At 40.5% G+C, this 12,784-nt stretch overlaps 2 protein-coding genes and 1 long non-coding RNA gene across 3 annotated transcripts; 2 read left to right on the top strand and 1 right to left on the bottom strand.

Annotated features, from left to right (window-relative positions):
- Nucleotides 1–2,418: 2,418 nt before the first annotated feature.
- On the top strand, nucleotides 2,419–3,280 carry LOC130731675 (uncharacterized). The gene is made up of 4 exons (XM_057583935.1): nucleotides 2,419–2,796; nucleotides 2,879–2,980; nucleotides 3,063–3,128; nucleotides 3,221–3,280. The coding sequence occupies exons 1-4, from the start codon at nucleotides 2,437–2,439 to the stop codon at nucleotides 3,278–3,280; spliced, it is 588 nt and encodes a 195-aa protein (XP_057439918.1). The 5' UTR covers nucleotides 2,419–2,436.
- A 305-nt stretch (nucleotides 3,281–3,585) lies between these two features.
- LOC130746181 (protein MAIN-LIKE 1-like) lies at nucleotides 3,586–5,520 on the bottom strand. The gene is made up of 3 exons (XM_057598760.1): nucleotides 4,782–5,520; nucleotides 3,940–4,700; nucleotides 3,586–3,858 (listed from the first exon to the last, which is right to left on the bottom strand). The coding sequence occupies exons 1-3, from the start codon at nucleotides 5,518–5,520 to the stop codon at nucleotides 3,586–3,588; spliced, it is 1,773 nt and encodes a 590-aa protein (XP_057454743.1).
- Nucleotides 5,521–11,963: 6,443 nt separating this feature from the next.
- On the top strand, nucleotides 11,964–12,542 carry LOC130731537 (uncharacterized). Its single transcript, XR_009016718.1, has 3 exons — nucleotides 11,964–12,041; nucleotides 12,267–12,326; nucleotides 12,509–12,542. It is a non-coding gene; the product is annotated as an uncharacterized LOC130731537 (long non-coding RNA).
- The last annotated feature ends 242 nt before the right edge of the window (nucleotides 12,543–12,784 follow it).

Here is a 12,784-nt window from a genome sequence, read left to right as displayed (position 1 = left end):
GCAGGGTTGAGGCAGACTGTGATGAACATAGGAAAATGTTATGACAAGCTTGTAAAGGAATTTATTGTCAATCTCTCTGATGATGTTAATAATTCTGCCAGTCCTGAATTCAGGAAAGTGTTTGTCAGGGGTAAGTGTGTGAATTTCTCTCCTGCTATCATCAACCAAACCCTTGGAAGAAGTGTGGTTGAATTTGTTGAAGAAGAACTTTCTCTGGATACGGTTGCTGAGGAATTGACTGCTGGAAGAGTAAAGAAGTGGCCTGCTAAGAAGCTTCTGTCAACTGGGGTTCTGAGTGTGAAGTATGCTATTTTGAATAGGATTGGAGTGGTGAATTGGGTTCCCTCTAACCATACTTCTGCTGTTTCTGCTATGCTTGCCAAGCTTCTCTATCGCATTGGGACTGAAATTGCTTATGACTTTGGCAACTTTGTGTTTTCCCAAACTTTGAAGCATGCAGATACCTGTGCAGTGAAACTCCCCATCTCTTTTCCTTCTTTACTGACTGCTATCATTCTGAAACAACGTCCTAATATCCTCACTGTTGATGATATTCCTGTGCCTAAAGGCCCTCCCATCACCTTGGACCAACGGTTGTTCCTGGACCCTCATGTCCTGGACATTGATCTGCCATCCAGTAGGACATCTGTTCCTGCCTCTATGTCTGCCTCAGGCACTCACAGTGTCATTGCTGAACTTGAGGCCATTTCCAAGGAACTTCAAGAGACGATCAGGATTGCTGCTGCTAGGAAGATTAAGGTGGATGCTCTCATTCAAACTCTCAAGGAGGAAGCTGGTCAAGAGGGTGAGCATGCAGCTGATGCTGAGAGGGAAGGATCTGCAGAAAATGATGAGGAACACTCCTCTTCTTCTGGTGTTTAGTGCATCTCCTTGTTGATTTTTAGTTGGACTTGGTTCAATTCTTTCCATCTTTGCCAAATTTGTGCTAAAAAGGGGGAGTAGTAGTAGAGTAGTAGTTTGTTGTGGTTGTTTTTTTTGAAGACTTGGTATTCTGGTTATGTTATGTAATAAGTATGCAGCTTTGTCAAGACAAGACCAGTTCAGGAGATATTTTATGTTCAAGTGTTCAAGTGCTACAAGCTAGCTTCTGTTCAAGTAGTACCAAGTGTGCTTGCTTAGTTTGTACTGTGTTGCATATGGGTTCTATATACTTTATGCAGTGTTTATTTGGATGCATCTTTTGAGGGGGAGTTCCTCCATGTTTTGGCTGTTGTGGATGCATTGGTTTGAGGGGGAGTATTCCTGCTGCTGACTCTGATGATTTTGATATTTTTTCCCTCTCTGGTAGTGAAGTTGTTTTTAGTCAAAATTTGACAAAGGGGGAGATTGTTGTTCCTTTGTTGTCATCAATTTTGTAAAAAAAAACAACCTGATGTCCTAGCCGATGTTGTGACATCTGCCTTGATGAAGGCCAGGACATCCGCCCCTGCTGGCATGCAAGTGGGTCCCTTGTGGTTATGCTTTATGGTATGATCTGTGCTTACTTGAAGGTCAAGTAACTGTGTGTTGGGAGCCAGTTGCGGGTTGTGATTGTTGAAGCAAATCTGTGATTAAAAAGATTTGTTTCTATTTTTACTTGTTGATCACTCATATCAGATCTTGAAAGATTCTCTGCTGATATGAGTTGGATCAAATTGTTCTTCAGCCCAAATAAACCCTAGCCGCCTCTGCTGAAGTATATATATTGACAAAGACCTGAAGCTTGAGGGGGATCGAGAGAATTACCTTGAAGATCAAGTGTTCTTAAGAGTGTAAGTTGTTCTTTGTCTTTGTTAGTTGTGAACTCGTCTTGCTCACTGATTCTATAAAGTGAGACTGAGTTCTGTGTTGTGTTTGAGTGTCAAACAAACTCTGTGTTATTGTTGTTCACCAATCACTGTGGCAGTGATTGAGGAAAAGTGAGAGGGGCTCTCATACTTAGGCTGTGGTTCTAAGTAGAATACCACTGGGTAGAATAGGTTAAGAACAATGAACTTGATGTGTTCATGTGGGTCTGTAATACCTAGTTCTTGAGATAGTGGAATTCCTTTTCATTGGGCGAAAGCTAACCAGACGTAGGTGTAGTTTCACCGAACTGGGTTAACAACTTCCTGTGTCTTGTTTCCTTTTAGTTGTTTGTTGTTTCGTGTTCAGGTCTTTCAGTTGTATGATGGTCTAATCGATTGTCCCAGCATCGTGCAGGACATTTGTTCTAAGGGATCTAGAATTTCACTCATTTTAGTTTTAAATCTCTCCATCACTATCCACAACCAACCACAACCAACCTCATTACTCTCAACCAACCACAACCAACCTCATTACTCTCAACCAACCATAACCAACCCCATTACTCCTTCATCTATAAATTTGCTTGATTTACGCTTTCTAGTATTCATCATCTCCTTTCATTCTTTCAACGAAACCTTCAAAATCAAAATGGAACAAGATTTGCCCACCTTCATCCGCCCTTGCAAACTCCGAGGCAACTCTTCTGCAAGTTCTCGTCCTCTCATTCCCGGCCCTACTGGTGTCGTCCAGGCCGCCATGATTCAACGCAGCTCCACCACCGACGGACACCTCATTCCAACCCAACAATTTGTTAGGCGCGTCGTCGAAGACGGTCACGACACTGATCCCGATTTTCACTCTAATGCTTGGCTTTCAGCCCTGCAATTAGGCGGATCTGCAACTCCTCTGGGCTCCATCACTCACCATCTAGAAAGGGTCGATCTCATCGTCGCAGTTATCAAATCATGCACACCAAACGGATTCGGCGATGTGTCAGTTACACTGAAGGTATTTCCATCTTCCGCATTCTTTTTCATCAATTTCATGGTATTTAAATGTCCTCTGTCATGCCATATGAGTTGAGTTTCAGGATCCTACGGGCACTGTCGGTGCTAGTGTCCATCACAAGGTTTTCAATGAAAGCGAATTTGCGAAAGACATAAATGTTGGATCTGTTATGCTTATCCAGAAGGTTTATTATTTCTAACCGACTTGACTATTGTTTCTACTTCTTTAGACAAGTTGAACATTATTTCTTCCTTTTTTGCTTGCAGGTAGCTGTTTTTTCTCCTAGAAAATCTAATTGTTATCTGAACATAACATTGCCCAACATAGTTAAGGTATGAAATTTTTTTTTACACATATATAATTAAAATAAAAGTGACTGTGGATTTTTACACATCTCAATTTTCATTTATGTGAATATTCACAGGTATTCTCTAGTGACTGTGGACCTCCATCAGGAACATTCACCGACATTACAGAAGATTGATTAATGCTATTTGGCTAATTTTGAATTATTTGTAACTTTAAAAATACCATGACCTGGATTATGTAGGCTATGTTGCTTCCCTTGAATTATGTACGTTATTTTGCTTCAATTGGATTATGTGCGTTATTCTACTTCCCATTGGATTTTATTTGTTATTTTACTTGATTAAAAAAGAGATAAAAATGTAATCAAATCAAGTAACGCGTGATAATGTGAAATCCAAACTAATAATGCGATAAAAGTACAGACCGATAGTAAAGCGTGTACAAACTAATAGTGCGATAAAACTACATATACTAATAATGTCACTGTCCCCTGCCCCTACGACCCACCCTGCCCCTACGACCTCTGCCTCCGCCTCTGCCACCTCCTCTATCTCCACCTCCACCTCCGCGTCCTCCTCTGCCTCGACCTCTGCCTCCTCGTACACCAACGAAAGCGACCCCCTGGGTCCTGCTCAAGTCTCTGATGACAGTGAGGCACTTCTCTAATAAAGTGCGGGAGCGTGTATCTCTACGGGGACCGTCGTCCACCTCAAGTCCCTGCTCTAGCAAATCAACGGCCCGACACAAAGAAGCCTGAAAATAAATCAATATACATGTTAGTAAATCGCATACACAAAACCACAAATGCATAAAGAAAATTAAGTTCGCACTTACCACAGCACTGAGATCAGCCCTACTCTCATCCGGGATGATGAACCGGTGAGATACACTGGTGTACCAGTCCAGGTAATCATCTACTGCCACTCCATCCACTATACTAGGGACCCCCTCTGGAATCAAGTGTGACTCATAATCTAGGTATGCTGCATCAACGACCTCCGCAGAAGAACTCATGCCCATCACGACAGATGGGTGTCGCGGGATAGGCTGCACGTACCCAAACTGCCGCAGCACACGCTCAGGAAGATGAGGTCGCACGGCCGCCCGGATGGGAGTCCGGATGTAGCCTGAGTATAAAGCTCGAACGTGCAGCTCTCTGTGACTCCTGTACTCCTCATACGGTGTCCATATGACGTCCTCTGTCGTCATCTCATCGAAGAGAACTCGCCTCTCCATCAGTCCTGCATGCCCAGCCCGTGACTCCATCCACTTGCACGCTCTGGGCTGGTCCTCCGTGTACTCGGGGACCTCAATCCGCTGAATAATGGTGGGTGGGAAGTGCTCAAACACCCAAGCTACCAGGAGGGAAGAGCAACCGCTCATCTGCTTAGTCTTCCTCCGTGAGGCATGACCAAGTGCATCATACAGTGTAGCTAGCGCAATGGCGCCCCACGCATACTCTGACACCCGATCAAGGTGCTGCAGCATGCCGATCCAATGGACAGAAGTGTAGTGTCCTCCACTCTTGTTCGCAAACAAGGTCGAGCCGAGGAGGTGAAGTAGCCACATCCGTGCTGCATGGTCATGCCGATGCTCTAAAGTACAATAAAGAAACCATTAATCATTTAATTCACATATAATAGTTGCAAATAAATTAAATATATAGTATAACTAACCAGCAAGATCCCTAGTGTATAGAGTCTGCAAGAACCCGACCGGCAAGCCAATGGTCTTCACCGCCTTAAACACCATGATGTAGTCTGTGGCTACCCCTCCTAAGAGCAGAACACAGGTCTCCGCTGCCTGTTCTCTGCTGGCCTGTCCGGGAGTATAAAACCTATCACCCATCGGCAGATGAAGGATAGACGACACGTCATCCAGGGTGATAGTCATCTCCCCGAATGGCATGTGGAAGCTGCTGGTATCCTCATGCCATCTCTCGACGAGGGCAGATAGAAGGGGTGTGTCTATCTCCGGATAGGTGCACCTGAAGAGCGGATAGAGTCCGGTCCCCTCCACACGCTGACGAACAGCGCTCATATCGTCTCCCTCGCCCTCACATGTCAGCTTTGCCAGCTTCATCCCAGCGCTGGCAAACTTCAACACACCTCGATCGGGGTAACGCGGGTCGGTGCCTATAATATGATGCCACAGACACGGCGCAACGTGATGTGGGTAACGGACCAAAAGTGACAGATCATCAGGCCCCCCTGGAAACGGTGCCTCTGTCTGGACCGGCACCTCATCCCGTCGTGCTCCAGCATCACACTCAAGCTCCGCATCAACCTCAGGCTCCACATCAACCTCAGGATCCACATCAACCTCATGCTCACTTTCTGTCGAACTCTGAGGAGTCATCTGACGAGAAGGCGGAGAAGGCTCGGGAGTCGTCTGACGAGAAGGCTCAGGAGTCATCTCACAAGGGTCTCAACGCTCCTCATATGATGTCCCACCAACATCCTGGTCCTCACCAAATCTGCCTTTGACTCTACGATAAGAAGCATGCAGCCGTCTGCGGCGATCCTCAACATCCTCCTGGGCTGTGTGGCGATCCTCAACATTAGGGGTGTTCAAAAACTGGATATGATTAAAACCAAACCATATCCACTTTAAAACCAGTTTTACCATTTGGATTTTTTAACCGATCCAGTTTTGATATCTCAAACCGGTTATAAAACCGGTTTTTAATCTGGATCCGGATTTAACCGGTTTTAACCAGTTTAAAACCGGTTATGTTTAAAACCGGTTTTAAACCAGTTTTAAAATCCGGATTTAGTTCAGAATCAGTTTTTAAAATTGGATTTGATTGAAAAACCGGATTTAAAACCGGATTTTGTTGAAAACCGGATTTTAAAATTGGATTTGGCTCAAACCGGATTTTAAAACTGGATTTTGAAACTATATTTGGTCATTTCATTTGTCTAATATGATATACGGTCAAATTTGTCTAAGATGATTGACTAAAAAACGTGAATATAACTTTTATGAATCTAAAATGGATCTCCTATCATCATCAACAATAGCCATGTTATGATTTCCATTCCATAAGACAGCCATGAAATTCGCTCTGGCTTACAACACTATAAGATATGAAATTCCAAAATAACTTGTTTCATAGCTTAAAACCAAAGCAAGTAGCACTTATATATTGCAAACACTAAGAGTAAAGAAGCTAAAATAGTGGCATAGCAGCTAAAAACAAAGCATTGTCAAGGATCCAACAACATTACAACACCTACATAATTAAGAATGAGCATTTACATTCTAACACCTGAGTTGTAAACAAACACTAAATTAGACTGGTCAAAACTACACTAGGGACAAGCAAACATAATAAACTGAGCAACAATCAAAGAATTCATTCATTCTCTTGAGGATTGTTGATCAATGACTCGTGAACGTGAGAGATGACACCACCAACAATGGTTCCCTTGACCTACATAACAAAATTTAACAGCAAAGCCACAAGGTCCATTAGAGTAGCAAAATCAAGCAACTATCAACAAAACATGGAAGTAAACTTTTATTATACCCAATTGCACAAGCATATCCAAAAAGGTGCAACTAATTTCATAAAAAAACAAACTCTTACTATACCTTTCAATCTTCATCAAGCGCAATAGAGGTGGTAGTAATATCTTCAGTGGAGGCCACTTCTGCAAAATAAACAAATACTTTTAATTATCTAAAAATTCATAATATTATAGGTAACAATAAACATATCATCAAACATAATTTGTTATTATACCTTGCTCATATTTCTCAAGCTCCATAACTTCTTCATTTGAAAGTAATGATTTTGAATATTTCCCCTTAATCCAATCTTGAGTACAGATAATTGCTTCCAATGTTTTTGGAGTTAAGGAACTCCGATATGGATCAACCACCCTTCCTCCTGCACTAAAGGTGGATTCAGAAGCCACTGTAGAGATAGGTATAGCAAGCAACTCTCTTGCAATGCTTGCAAGCCACTTGTATCATTTGACCAAGACATTTCCCTGATCTTTTTCCCAACTCCAAGAACCTCTAAGATGTATATATTACTAGTCACATAAGATGAACCAGAAATGCACATAGTAGCTTCATAGAAAGTCCTCAAAAATGGCATGACTGAACGCGCATGGTCCCAATCTGAGTGTGTAGGCGGCCCCCTCCACGCCTCCAACTTGTCATCCTTCCCCTTTACTAATTCTTCAACAAACTTGGGATCATTCAATTCAAGCTCTTCAAAAGCTTTTTGGTGTTTTACTGCAGCTTCTAACATGAGATAAGTTGAGTTCCACCTCGTTTCACAGTCTATAAAAACAAGGCCCTTGTACTCGATCTTTTCCTTTTCAACACATGCTTTAAACTTTCTCATTCTACCATCGGAAGCTCTAACATATTTTACAGCGGCACGGATCCTCAAAACAGAATCACCAATCACCTTAAGACCATTCTTCACAACCAGATTCAATATATGCGCAGCACAACGCATGTGAAGGTGGTCTCCGTCTAGGATCAAGTTACTCCAAGATTTTAGCCTCTTCTTGAGATGTCCAACCCCAACATCATTTGAGGTGGCATTATCAACTGTAATAGATAAAATATGACTCAAATCCCAATCACTCAAACACGCCTCAATTGCCTTAGACATCACCTCTCCTTTATGGCTAGTGACTTGGCGAAAATTTAGAACCTTCTTATGCAAATTCCAATTATTGTCAATGAAGTGGACTGTCAAACACATATAGCAGTAGGTTTGGCATGTCCATGTATCAGTGGTGAGGCAAACTCTTCTAGAATGATGGGCAAGATAGCTCTTCAGTTTGATCTTCTCCATAATCCAAAGCGACAACGTATCACGAGTTAGCGTGGAGCGCGAGATACATTTAAACCTCGGCTCAAAAACATGAAGAAATTCTAGAAAAGCTTCATGTTCCACTGCTCTAAAAGGAAGCTCCATAGCTACAAACATCTTCACGAGTGCTTCCCGACACTTTTCTTGGTCAAACTTTAGTGTAGAAGGGGAAGAACAAACATTGACCGTTGAGGACGAAGAGTTTGGATTAGACTTGCATTTATTACTATGATTTCTCATGGAGGTTGTTCCATTGTTGCACTTGAGTGAAATGTTACAGTAATTGCATCTTGCCCTGTCGGTTGACACGGGATCTACACTGAAATGGTCCCAAACATAAGACTGGTTAGCCCGCCTTTTCCGTTTTCTAGAAGATCCCACATCAACGTTGTTAGATCCATCTTGCGGAGGAGTAGATAACTCGTGATCCATCTGACAAGGAGAAATAGGCAAGAATGAAATAAGGTATAATTACCATTATATAATAAAACCAAAAAGACATAATATTTGAAGAGAAAAAGTATATCATATATCATATTTCCACCAGTCATAATATTTGCTTCAGGTTCATCAATAGACCTGCAACCATGTAAACTTAAAGTCCACCAGTCATAATATTTGAAAATATGAATTATCAAGGGAAGAAACTACCCAGATATATGAATTAACATGTTAAAACTACCCACATCTTTACCTAGAACAGATTCAGATTATGCCTCATCGATCCAGAAAGAGAAACAAGAGGGTTACTAAGTCGAGTGCTACAATTGGAACTAGTCCCTTATTTCTCCATCAAACCCAACTCTTAGAATCCCTCAAAACTCAATAACTGAGTAAACCCATAAACCAAACACCCCAAATCCTCAACAACAATGAAGAGAAATGAAAAGGGTAAGTAGAAAAGAGGACGAACCTGAGGAAATCGAGGTAGAGAATGGGGATTTCGGTTCCAAATCCTGAAGGTCAGTGACGCAAACCCAAAATTGGCGGCGACGGCGGCGGCGGCGATGGTGGCGGCAATGGCGGCGGCGAGTTGATTTGGGAATAGGGTTAGGGTTCTTTGAAAGTTGAAACAGGAACTGAATTTGGATTTTAGAAACTGAAACCGGTTATGAATGAATAATAGAAAATTGATTTTTTAAAAATATTAAATTTGGTTTTGGATATGGTAAACTGGTTTTTTATCCAAATTCAAAAACTGGATATCCAAATTGGTATCCACTTTAAAACCGGATACATTAAAACCGGTTATATATAAAACCGGATTTTCTGGATATGGTTATGGTTTGGTTATGGATTGGTTATGGAAACCGGATTTTTTGAACACCCCTAAATTGTTCCTTAAATATCAACACTGAGACAGGACGCTTGTCGGCAAGAAGGCCCAATCTACAGGTTATTCTAATTTGCAAGATATGCTAGAATTCTCTTAATATTTTGATTAGGATATTTCATTTTAATGTTAGTTGTGAACATGAAGTTTTTTTAAGTCCTGCACCTTTTTAAGTACTACAAGAATATTTGATCTCTACTTGGTCTTTATACCTTTTCATCTGATTTCACAAGTTGGACTGCACTATGCATTTCTGTATGCTGACATTCTCATATGGGTATTACATGTTCTAGATTAATCATTGACTTAAAAAAGGTAGAGACTTAATCTAATACATAACATTTCATGAAATAGAATCAACCTGCTTTAGAAAAAGACCGATACAAAATCCGTCAAGCATTCATAGCTGTTCCTGGGAACACTACAACAAAACTGGTGTTTAGCGACGGGCATTTTGCGGCGGTTACGCAAAAACCGCCGCAAAATGTAAACTTGAGGCACTTTTTCAGGCGGTTATGCCAGCCGCCGCAGTTTTCGTACAATTTTGCGGCGGTTTGTGTCAACTAGTGGCGGTTTTTTAGACATTTGCGGGGGTTATTTCAGAGGCGGTTCAACCAGGCGCCGCATAATGATTAAATAAGGAAAACCTAAAATAAACCCACCTCACCTGAACCCACCACAGAAGCAATTTCAGATCGCGTTTTTTCATCTCAGGAAATACCCACCACACCTTCACCTCTCTCAGCATCGCGATTCTTCTCAGCATCGTGATTCTTCACCTCTCTTAGCATCGTAATTCTTCACTCCTCTCTCAGTGGCGAACACCTCAGAAGCAAAGCTCACGTAAATGGCGTTCCAGATTGAAGCTCAGTCATTGATTGAAGGTAAGCACTTCGTTTCATCTCGCGAATTGATCAGGAATTAGGGATTTTAGGTTTTAGATTTCAGGTTTTTGATTTGGATCTATTTGTTTTGGTTAGGAATTAGGGATTTTAGGTTTCAGATTTCCACATTCTCATCAAAACTGGTGTTTGTGCTCTCTGTTCTCACTCAGATTTTCATCCTGGGTTTCAGTTTCTTCTCCTTGTAGCTTTGATTGAAGGTAAGCACCTAGTTCTCAGTTTCAATTTCTTCTCAGATGTGCAATTTCAATTTGGATGGTTGAATGCAATGTTATGTTTCTAGAAAACTCTGGTGTTTATGATTAAGCTGTGAATTATAGAGGATTATGATGATAAATTTTTGTTCTCTCATTGTTTTTTCATAGCTTTAGTTAGTATAAAACTCTGGTGTATGGTTGGAATCCTTGACGGAGGATCATAGGGTCAATTCAAATTAAATGTTGGGTTGCTATTTTCGGAACCATAGTGACATTACTGTTCAATGTTCATGCTACTCCATTGAAAGTAATATTGCAGAATCTTCACTGCTAATTAGCAGAATCTTCATAGTTAGTAATATATATAGTAAAGAAACAATACAAACAAGGGAGCACTTATGGCTGAATTAAATCCAATCAATGAGATAGTCATCACTGCTAATTAGTATTAATTACAGTTGACTATTGGCTACCTATTTGAAGTTCACAAAATCAGTACTAATCTCCCTTAAATGAATCTCTTTTCTGATAATATGGTTATCAATCTTTGTACTTGGTCCTTTCATATATAATTAATGGCTTCTGCAAGAAACCTTCTAGGCACAAATGTATTTGGCACATGTTAGTATCTAAACCCGTAGGAGTGTTAACAAACTTTGCATTCAACAAACCTACTTCCCTGAAAATGTATTTTTGGCATACTTTCTCTACAAAATGTGGTAAGCATGGAAGAAATGTTAGTATGTTACTACTAAAAACCAACAAGAATGGGCAAAGGGAATCTAAAGAATTTTACCATTGGAACCTCAATAAGTGTATGGTTGGAATCCTTGCAGAAATCTTACACTCCATCATAGCTCAACCAGCGGTCTCTTTGGCCCCAACATATTGTGGTTCGAACCTTCCAGCGGTCTCTTTGGCCCCAACATAGCTGGATATCTTTTTGTTAAGTGATGCTTTGCTTTTTGTTGGGAACTGGATATCTTTTTGTTAAGGAAAATGAATTTTCTTAGTTATTTTAGTGACATTTGGTTGGTTGTTGCTCACATATATTATGAATGCAAACCTTTTTTTTGATCTGTCTATTAGTATCATAGTGCTATTTTAACTTTTGCCTAAAGTAATGTATATCATACTGCAGAATTGGAATTTGTATATACTGACATTGGATTGCTATTTCTCCCTTATTCTAATTTCATGGGCAAGTTGTGGACCATGAGTCTATGCTTATTTAGAATGAGACAATGCATTGACCAAAAATAGAAATCCTAAAGACAAGTCATATATACATATTATTTCACTTGATTGTATTTTGCATTTCTGGTTTTGATATATAGACCCCAAACACTTTTTACGATTAATGCATAATTTTCATTTCCCCATAGTCCATGTCTTATCCGATTTAACAGATCAAATAAAAGGTTAATCTATAGGAAGCTCCTATCATTTTATTGTCCAACTTTGTCTCTACCATGCAGTTTTATGATGATGATGATTGATGAACATTATATTTACAAGTTACTCCTAAAGTTGTAATCTAATGCACAACTGTTTGAATTTTATGCGACAAGTGTAATGCATTGTGTTTTTACCATTTTGCAGACGATGAGAGAGGAGTGGATGGCTTGCCAACTGAAGGTGTAGAAATTACACATTTTAATCTGGTAATTTTATTACCTTCATTGACACAATGTGTTTTTGTATTTTTTTGTTTCTTTTCAATAGGTTTTGATTTTAATATAACAATAGGTGTAGATGTATATTTTGTTCATCTGTCCTATCCTATGTTTAAAACATAGAACTTGGAAGATTGATAAAGGAACCTTTGGCCTATTACAATCCTCAGAGAGCTATGGATTGTGCACTAATTTGTAGTCCTTTTGTTGCAGGAAGGTGCTCGCTACATGATTTACACACCATCAGATCCACTTCTTTTTGTCGCTTTGAAGGTAAGCTGGTACAAGCTTCATAGAGAAACTACTATACTGCGGAACAGTGGAAGCATTCCATATACTTGAGACCCTTTACTCTCTTATACCAGTGTGAATATAGTGTCAAAGATCATTTACTGAGTTTGTAATTGCCATGGTAAAATACATAATGGTATTTAATTAGGCCGTTTACTCTGCAGGATGAGAACGGGATATTGCAAATTGCTGATGATGTAAGTAGGCTATCACCAACGACAAAAGGACCGGGATCAGACTCCCCTGTGAGCTAGATCTGCACGGAGTCTATAGAGTTTGTCCAACGAGTCCTCCCCCTTGGCGGTACGGGGATTGTCTAGAGCCCCAGCAGATGTGGTCACCATCATAGGTACTCAAGATATTGTGTCTGGAGAGGTGGATAGATAGGACGTAGAGTTTGTGCACAATTTCCTTTTGTAGTTCTAATCTTATATTCAATA

The sequence above is a fragment of the Lotus japonicus genome, chromosome 1, assembly GCF_012489685.1.
Source record: "Lotus japonicus ecotype B-129 chromosome 1, LjGifu_v1.2".
Classification (NCBI taxonomy): domain Eukaryota; kingdom Viridiplantae; phylum Streptophyta; class Magnoliopsida; order Fabales; family Fabaceae; genus Lotus; species Lotus japonicus.
The sequence above is the reverse complement of the archived record's forward strand: the minus strand, read 5'-3'. Positions and strand labels throughout refer to the sequence as shown.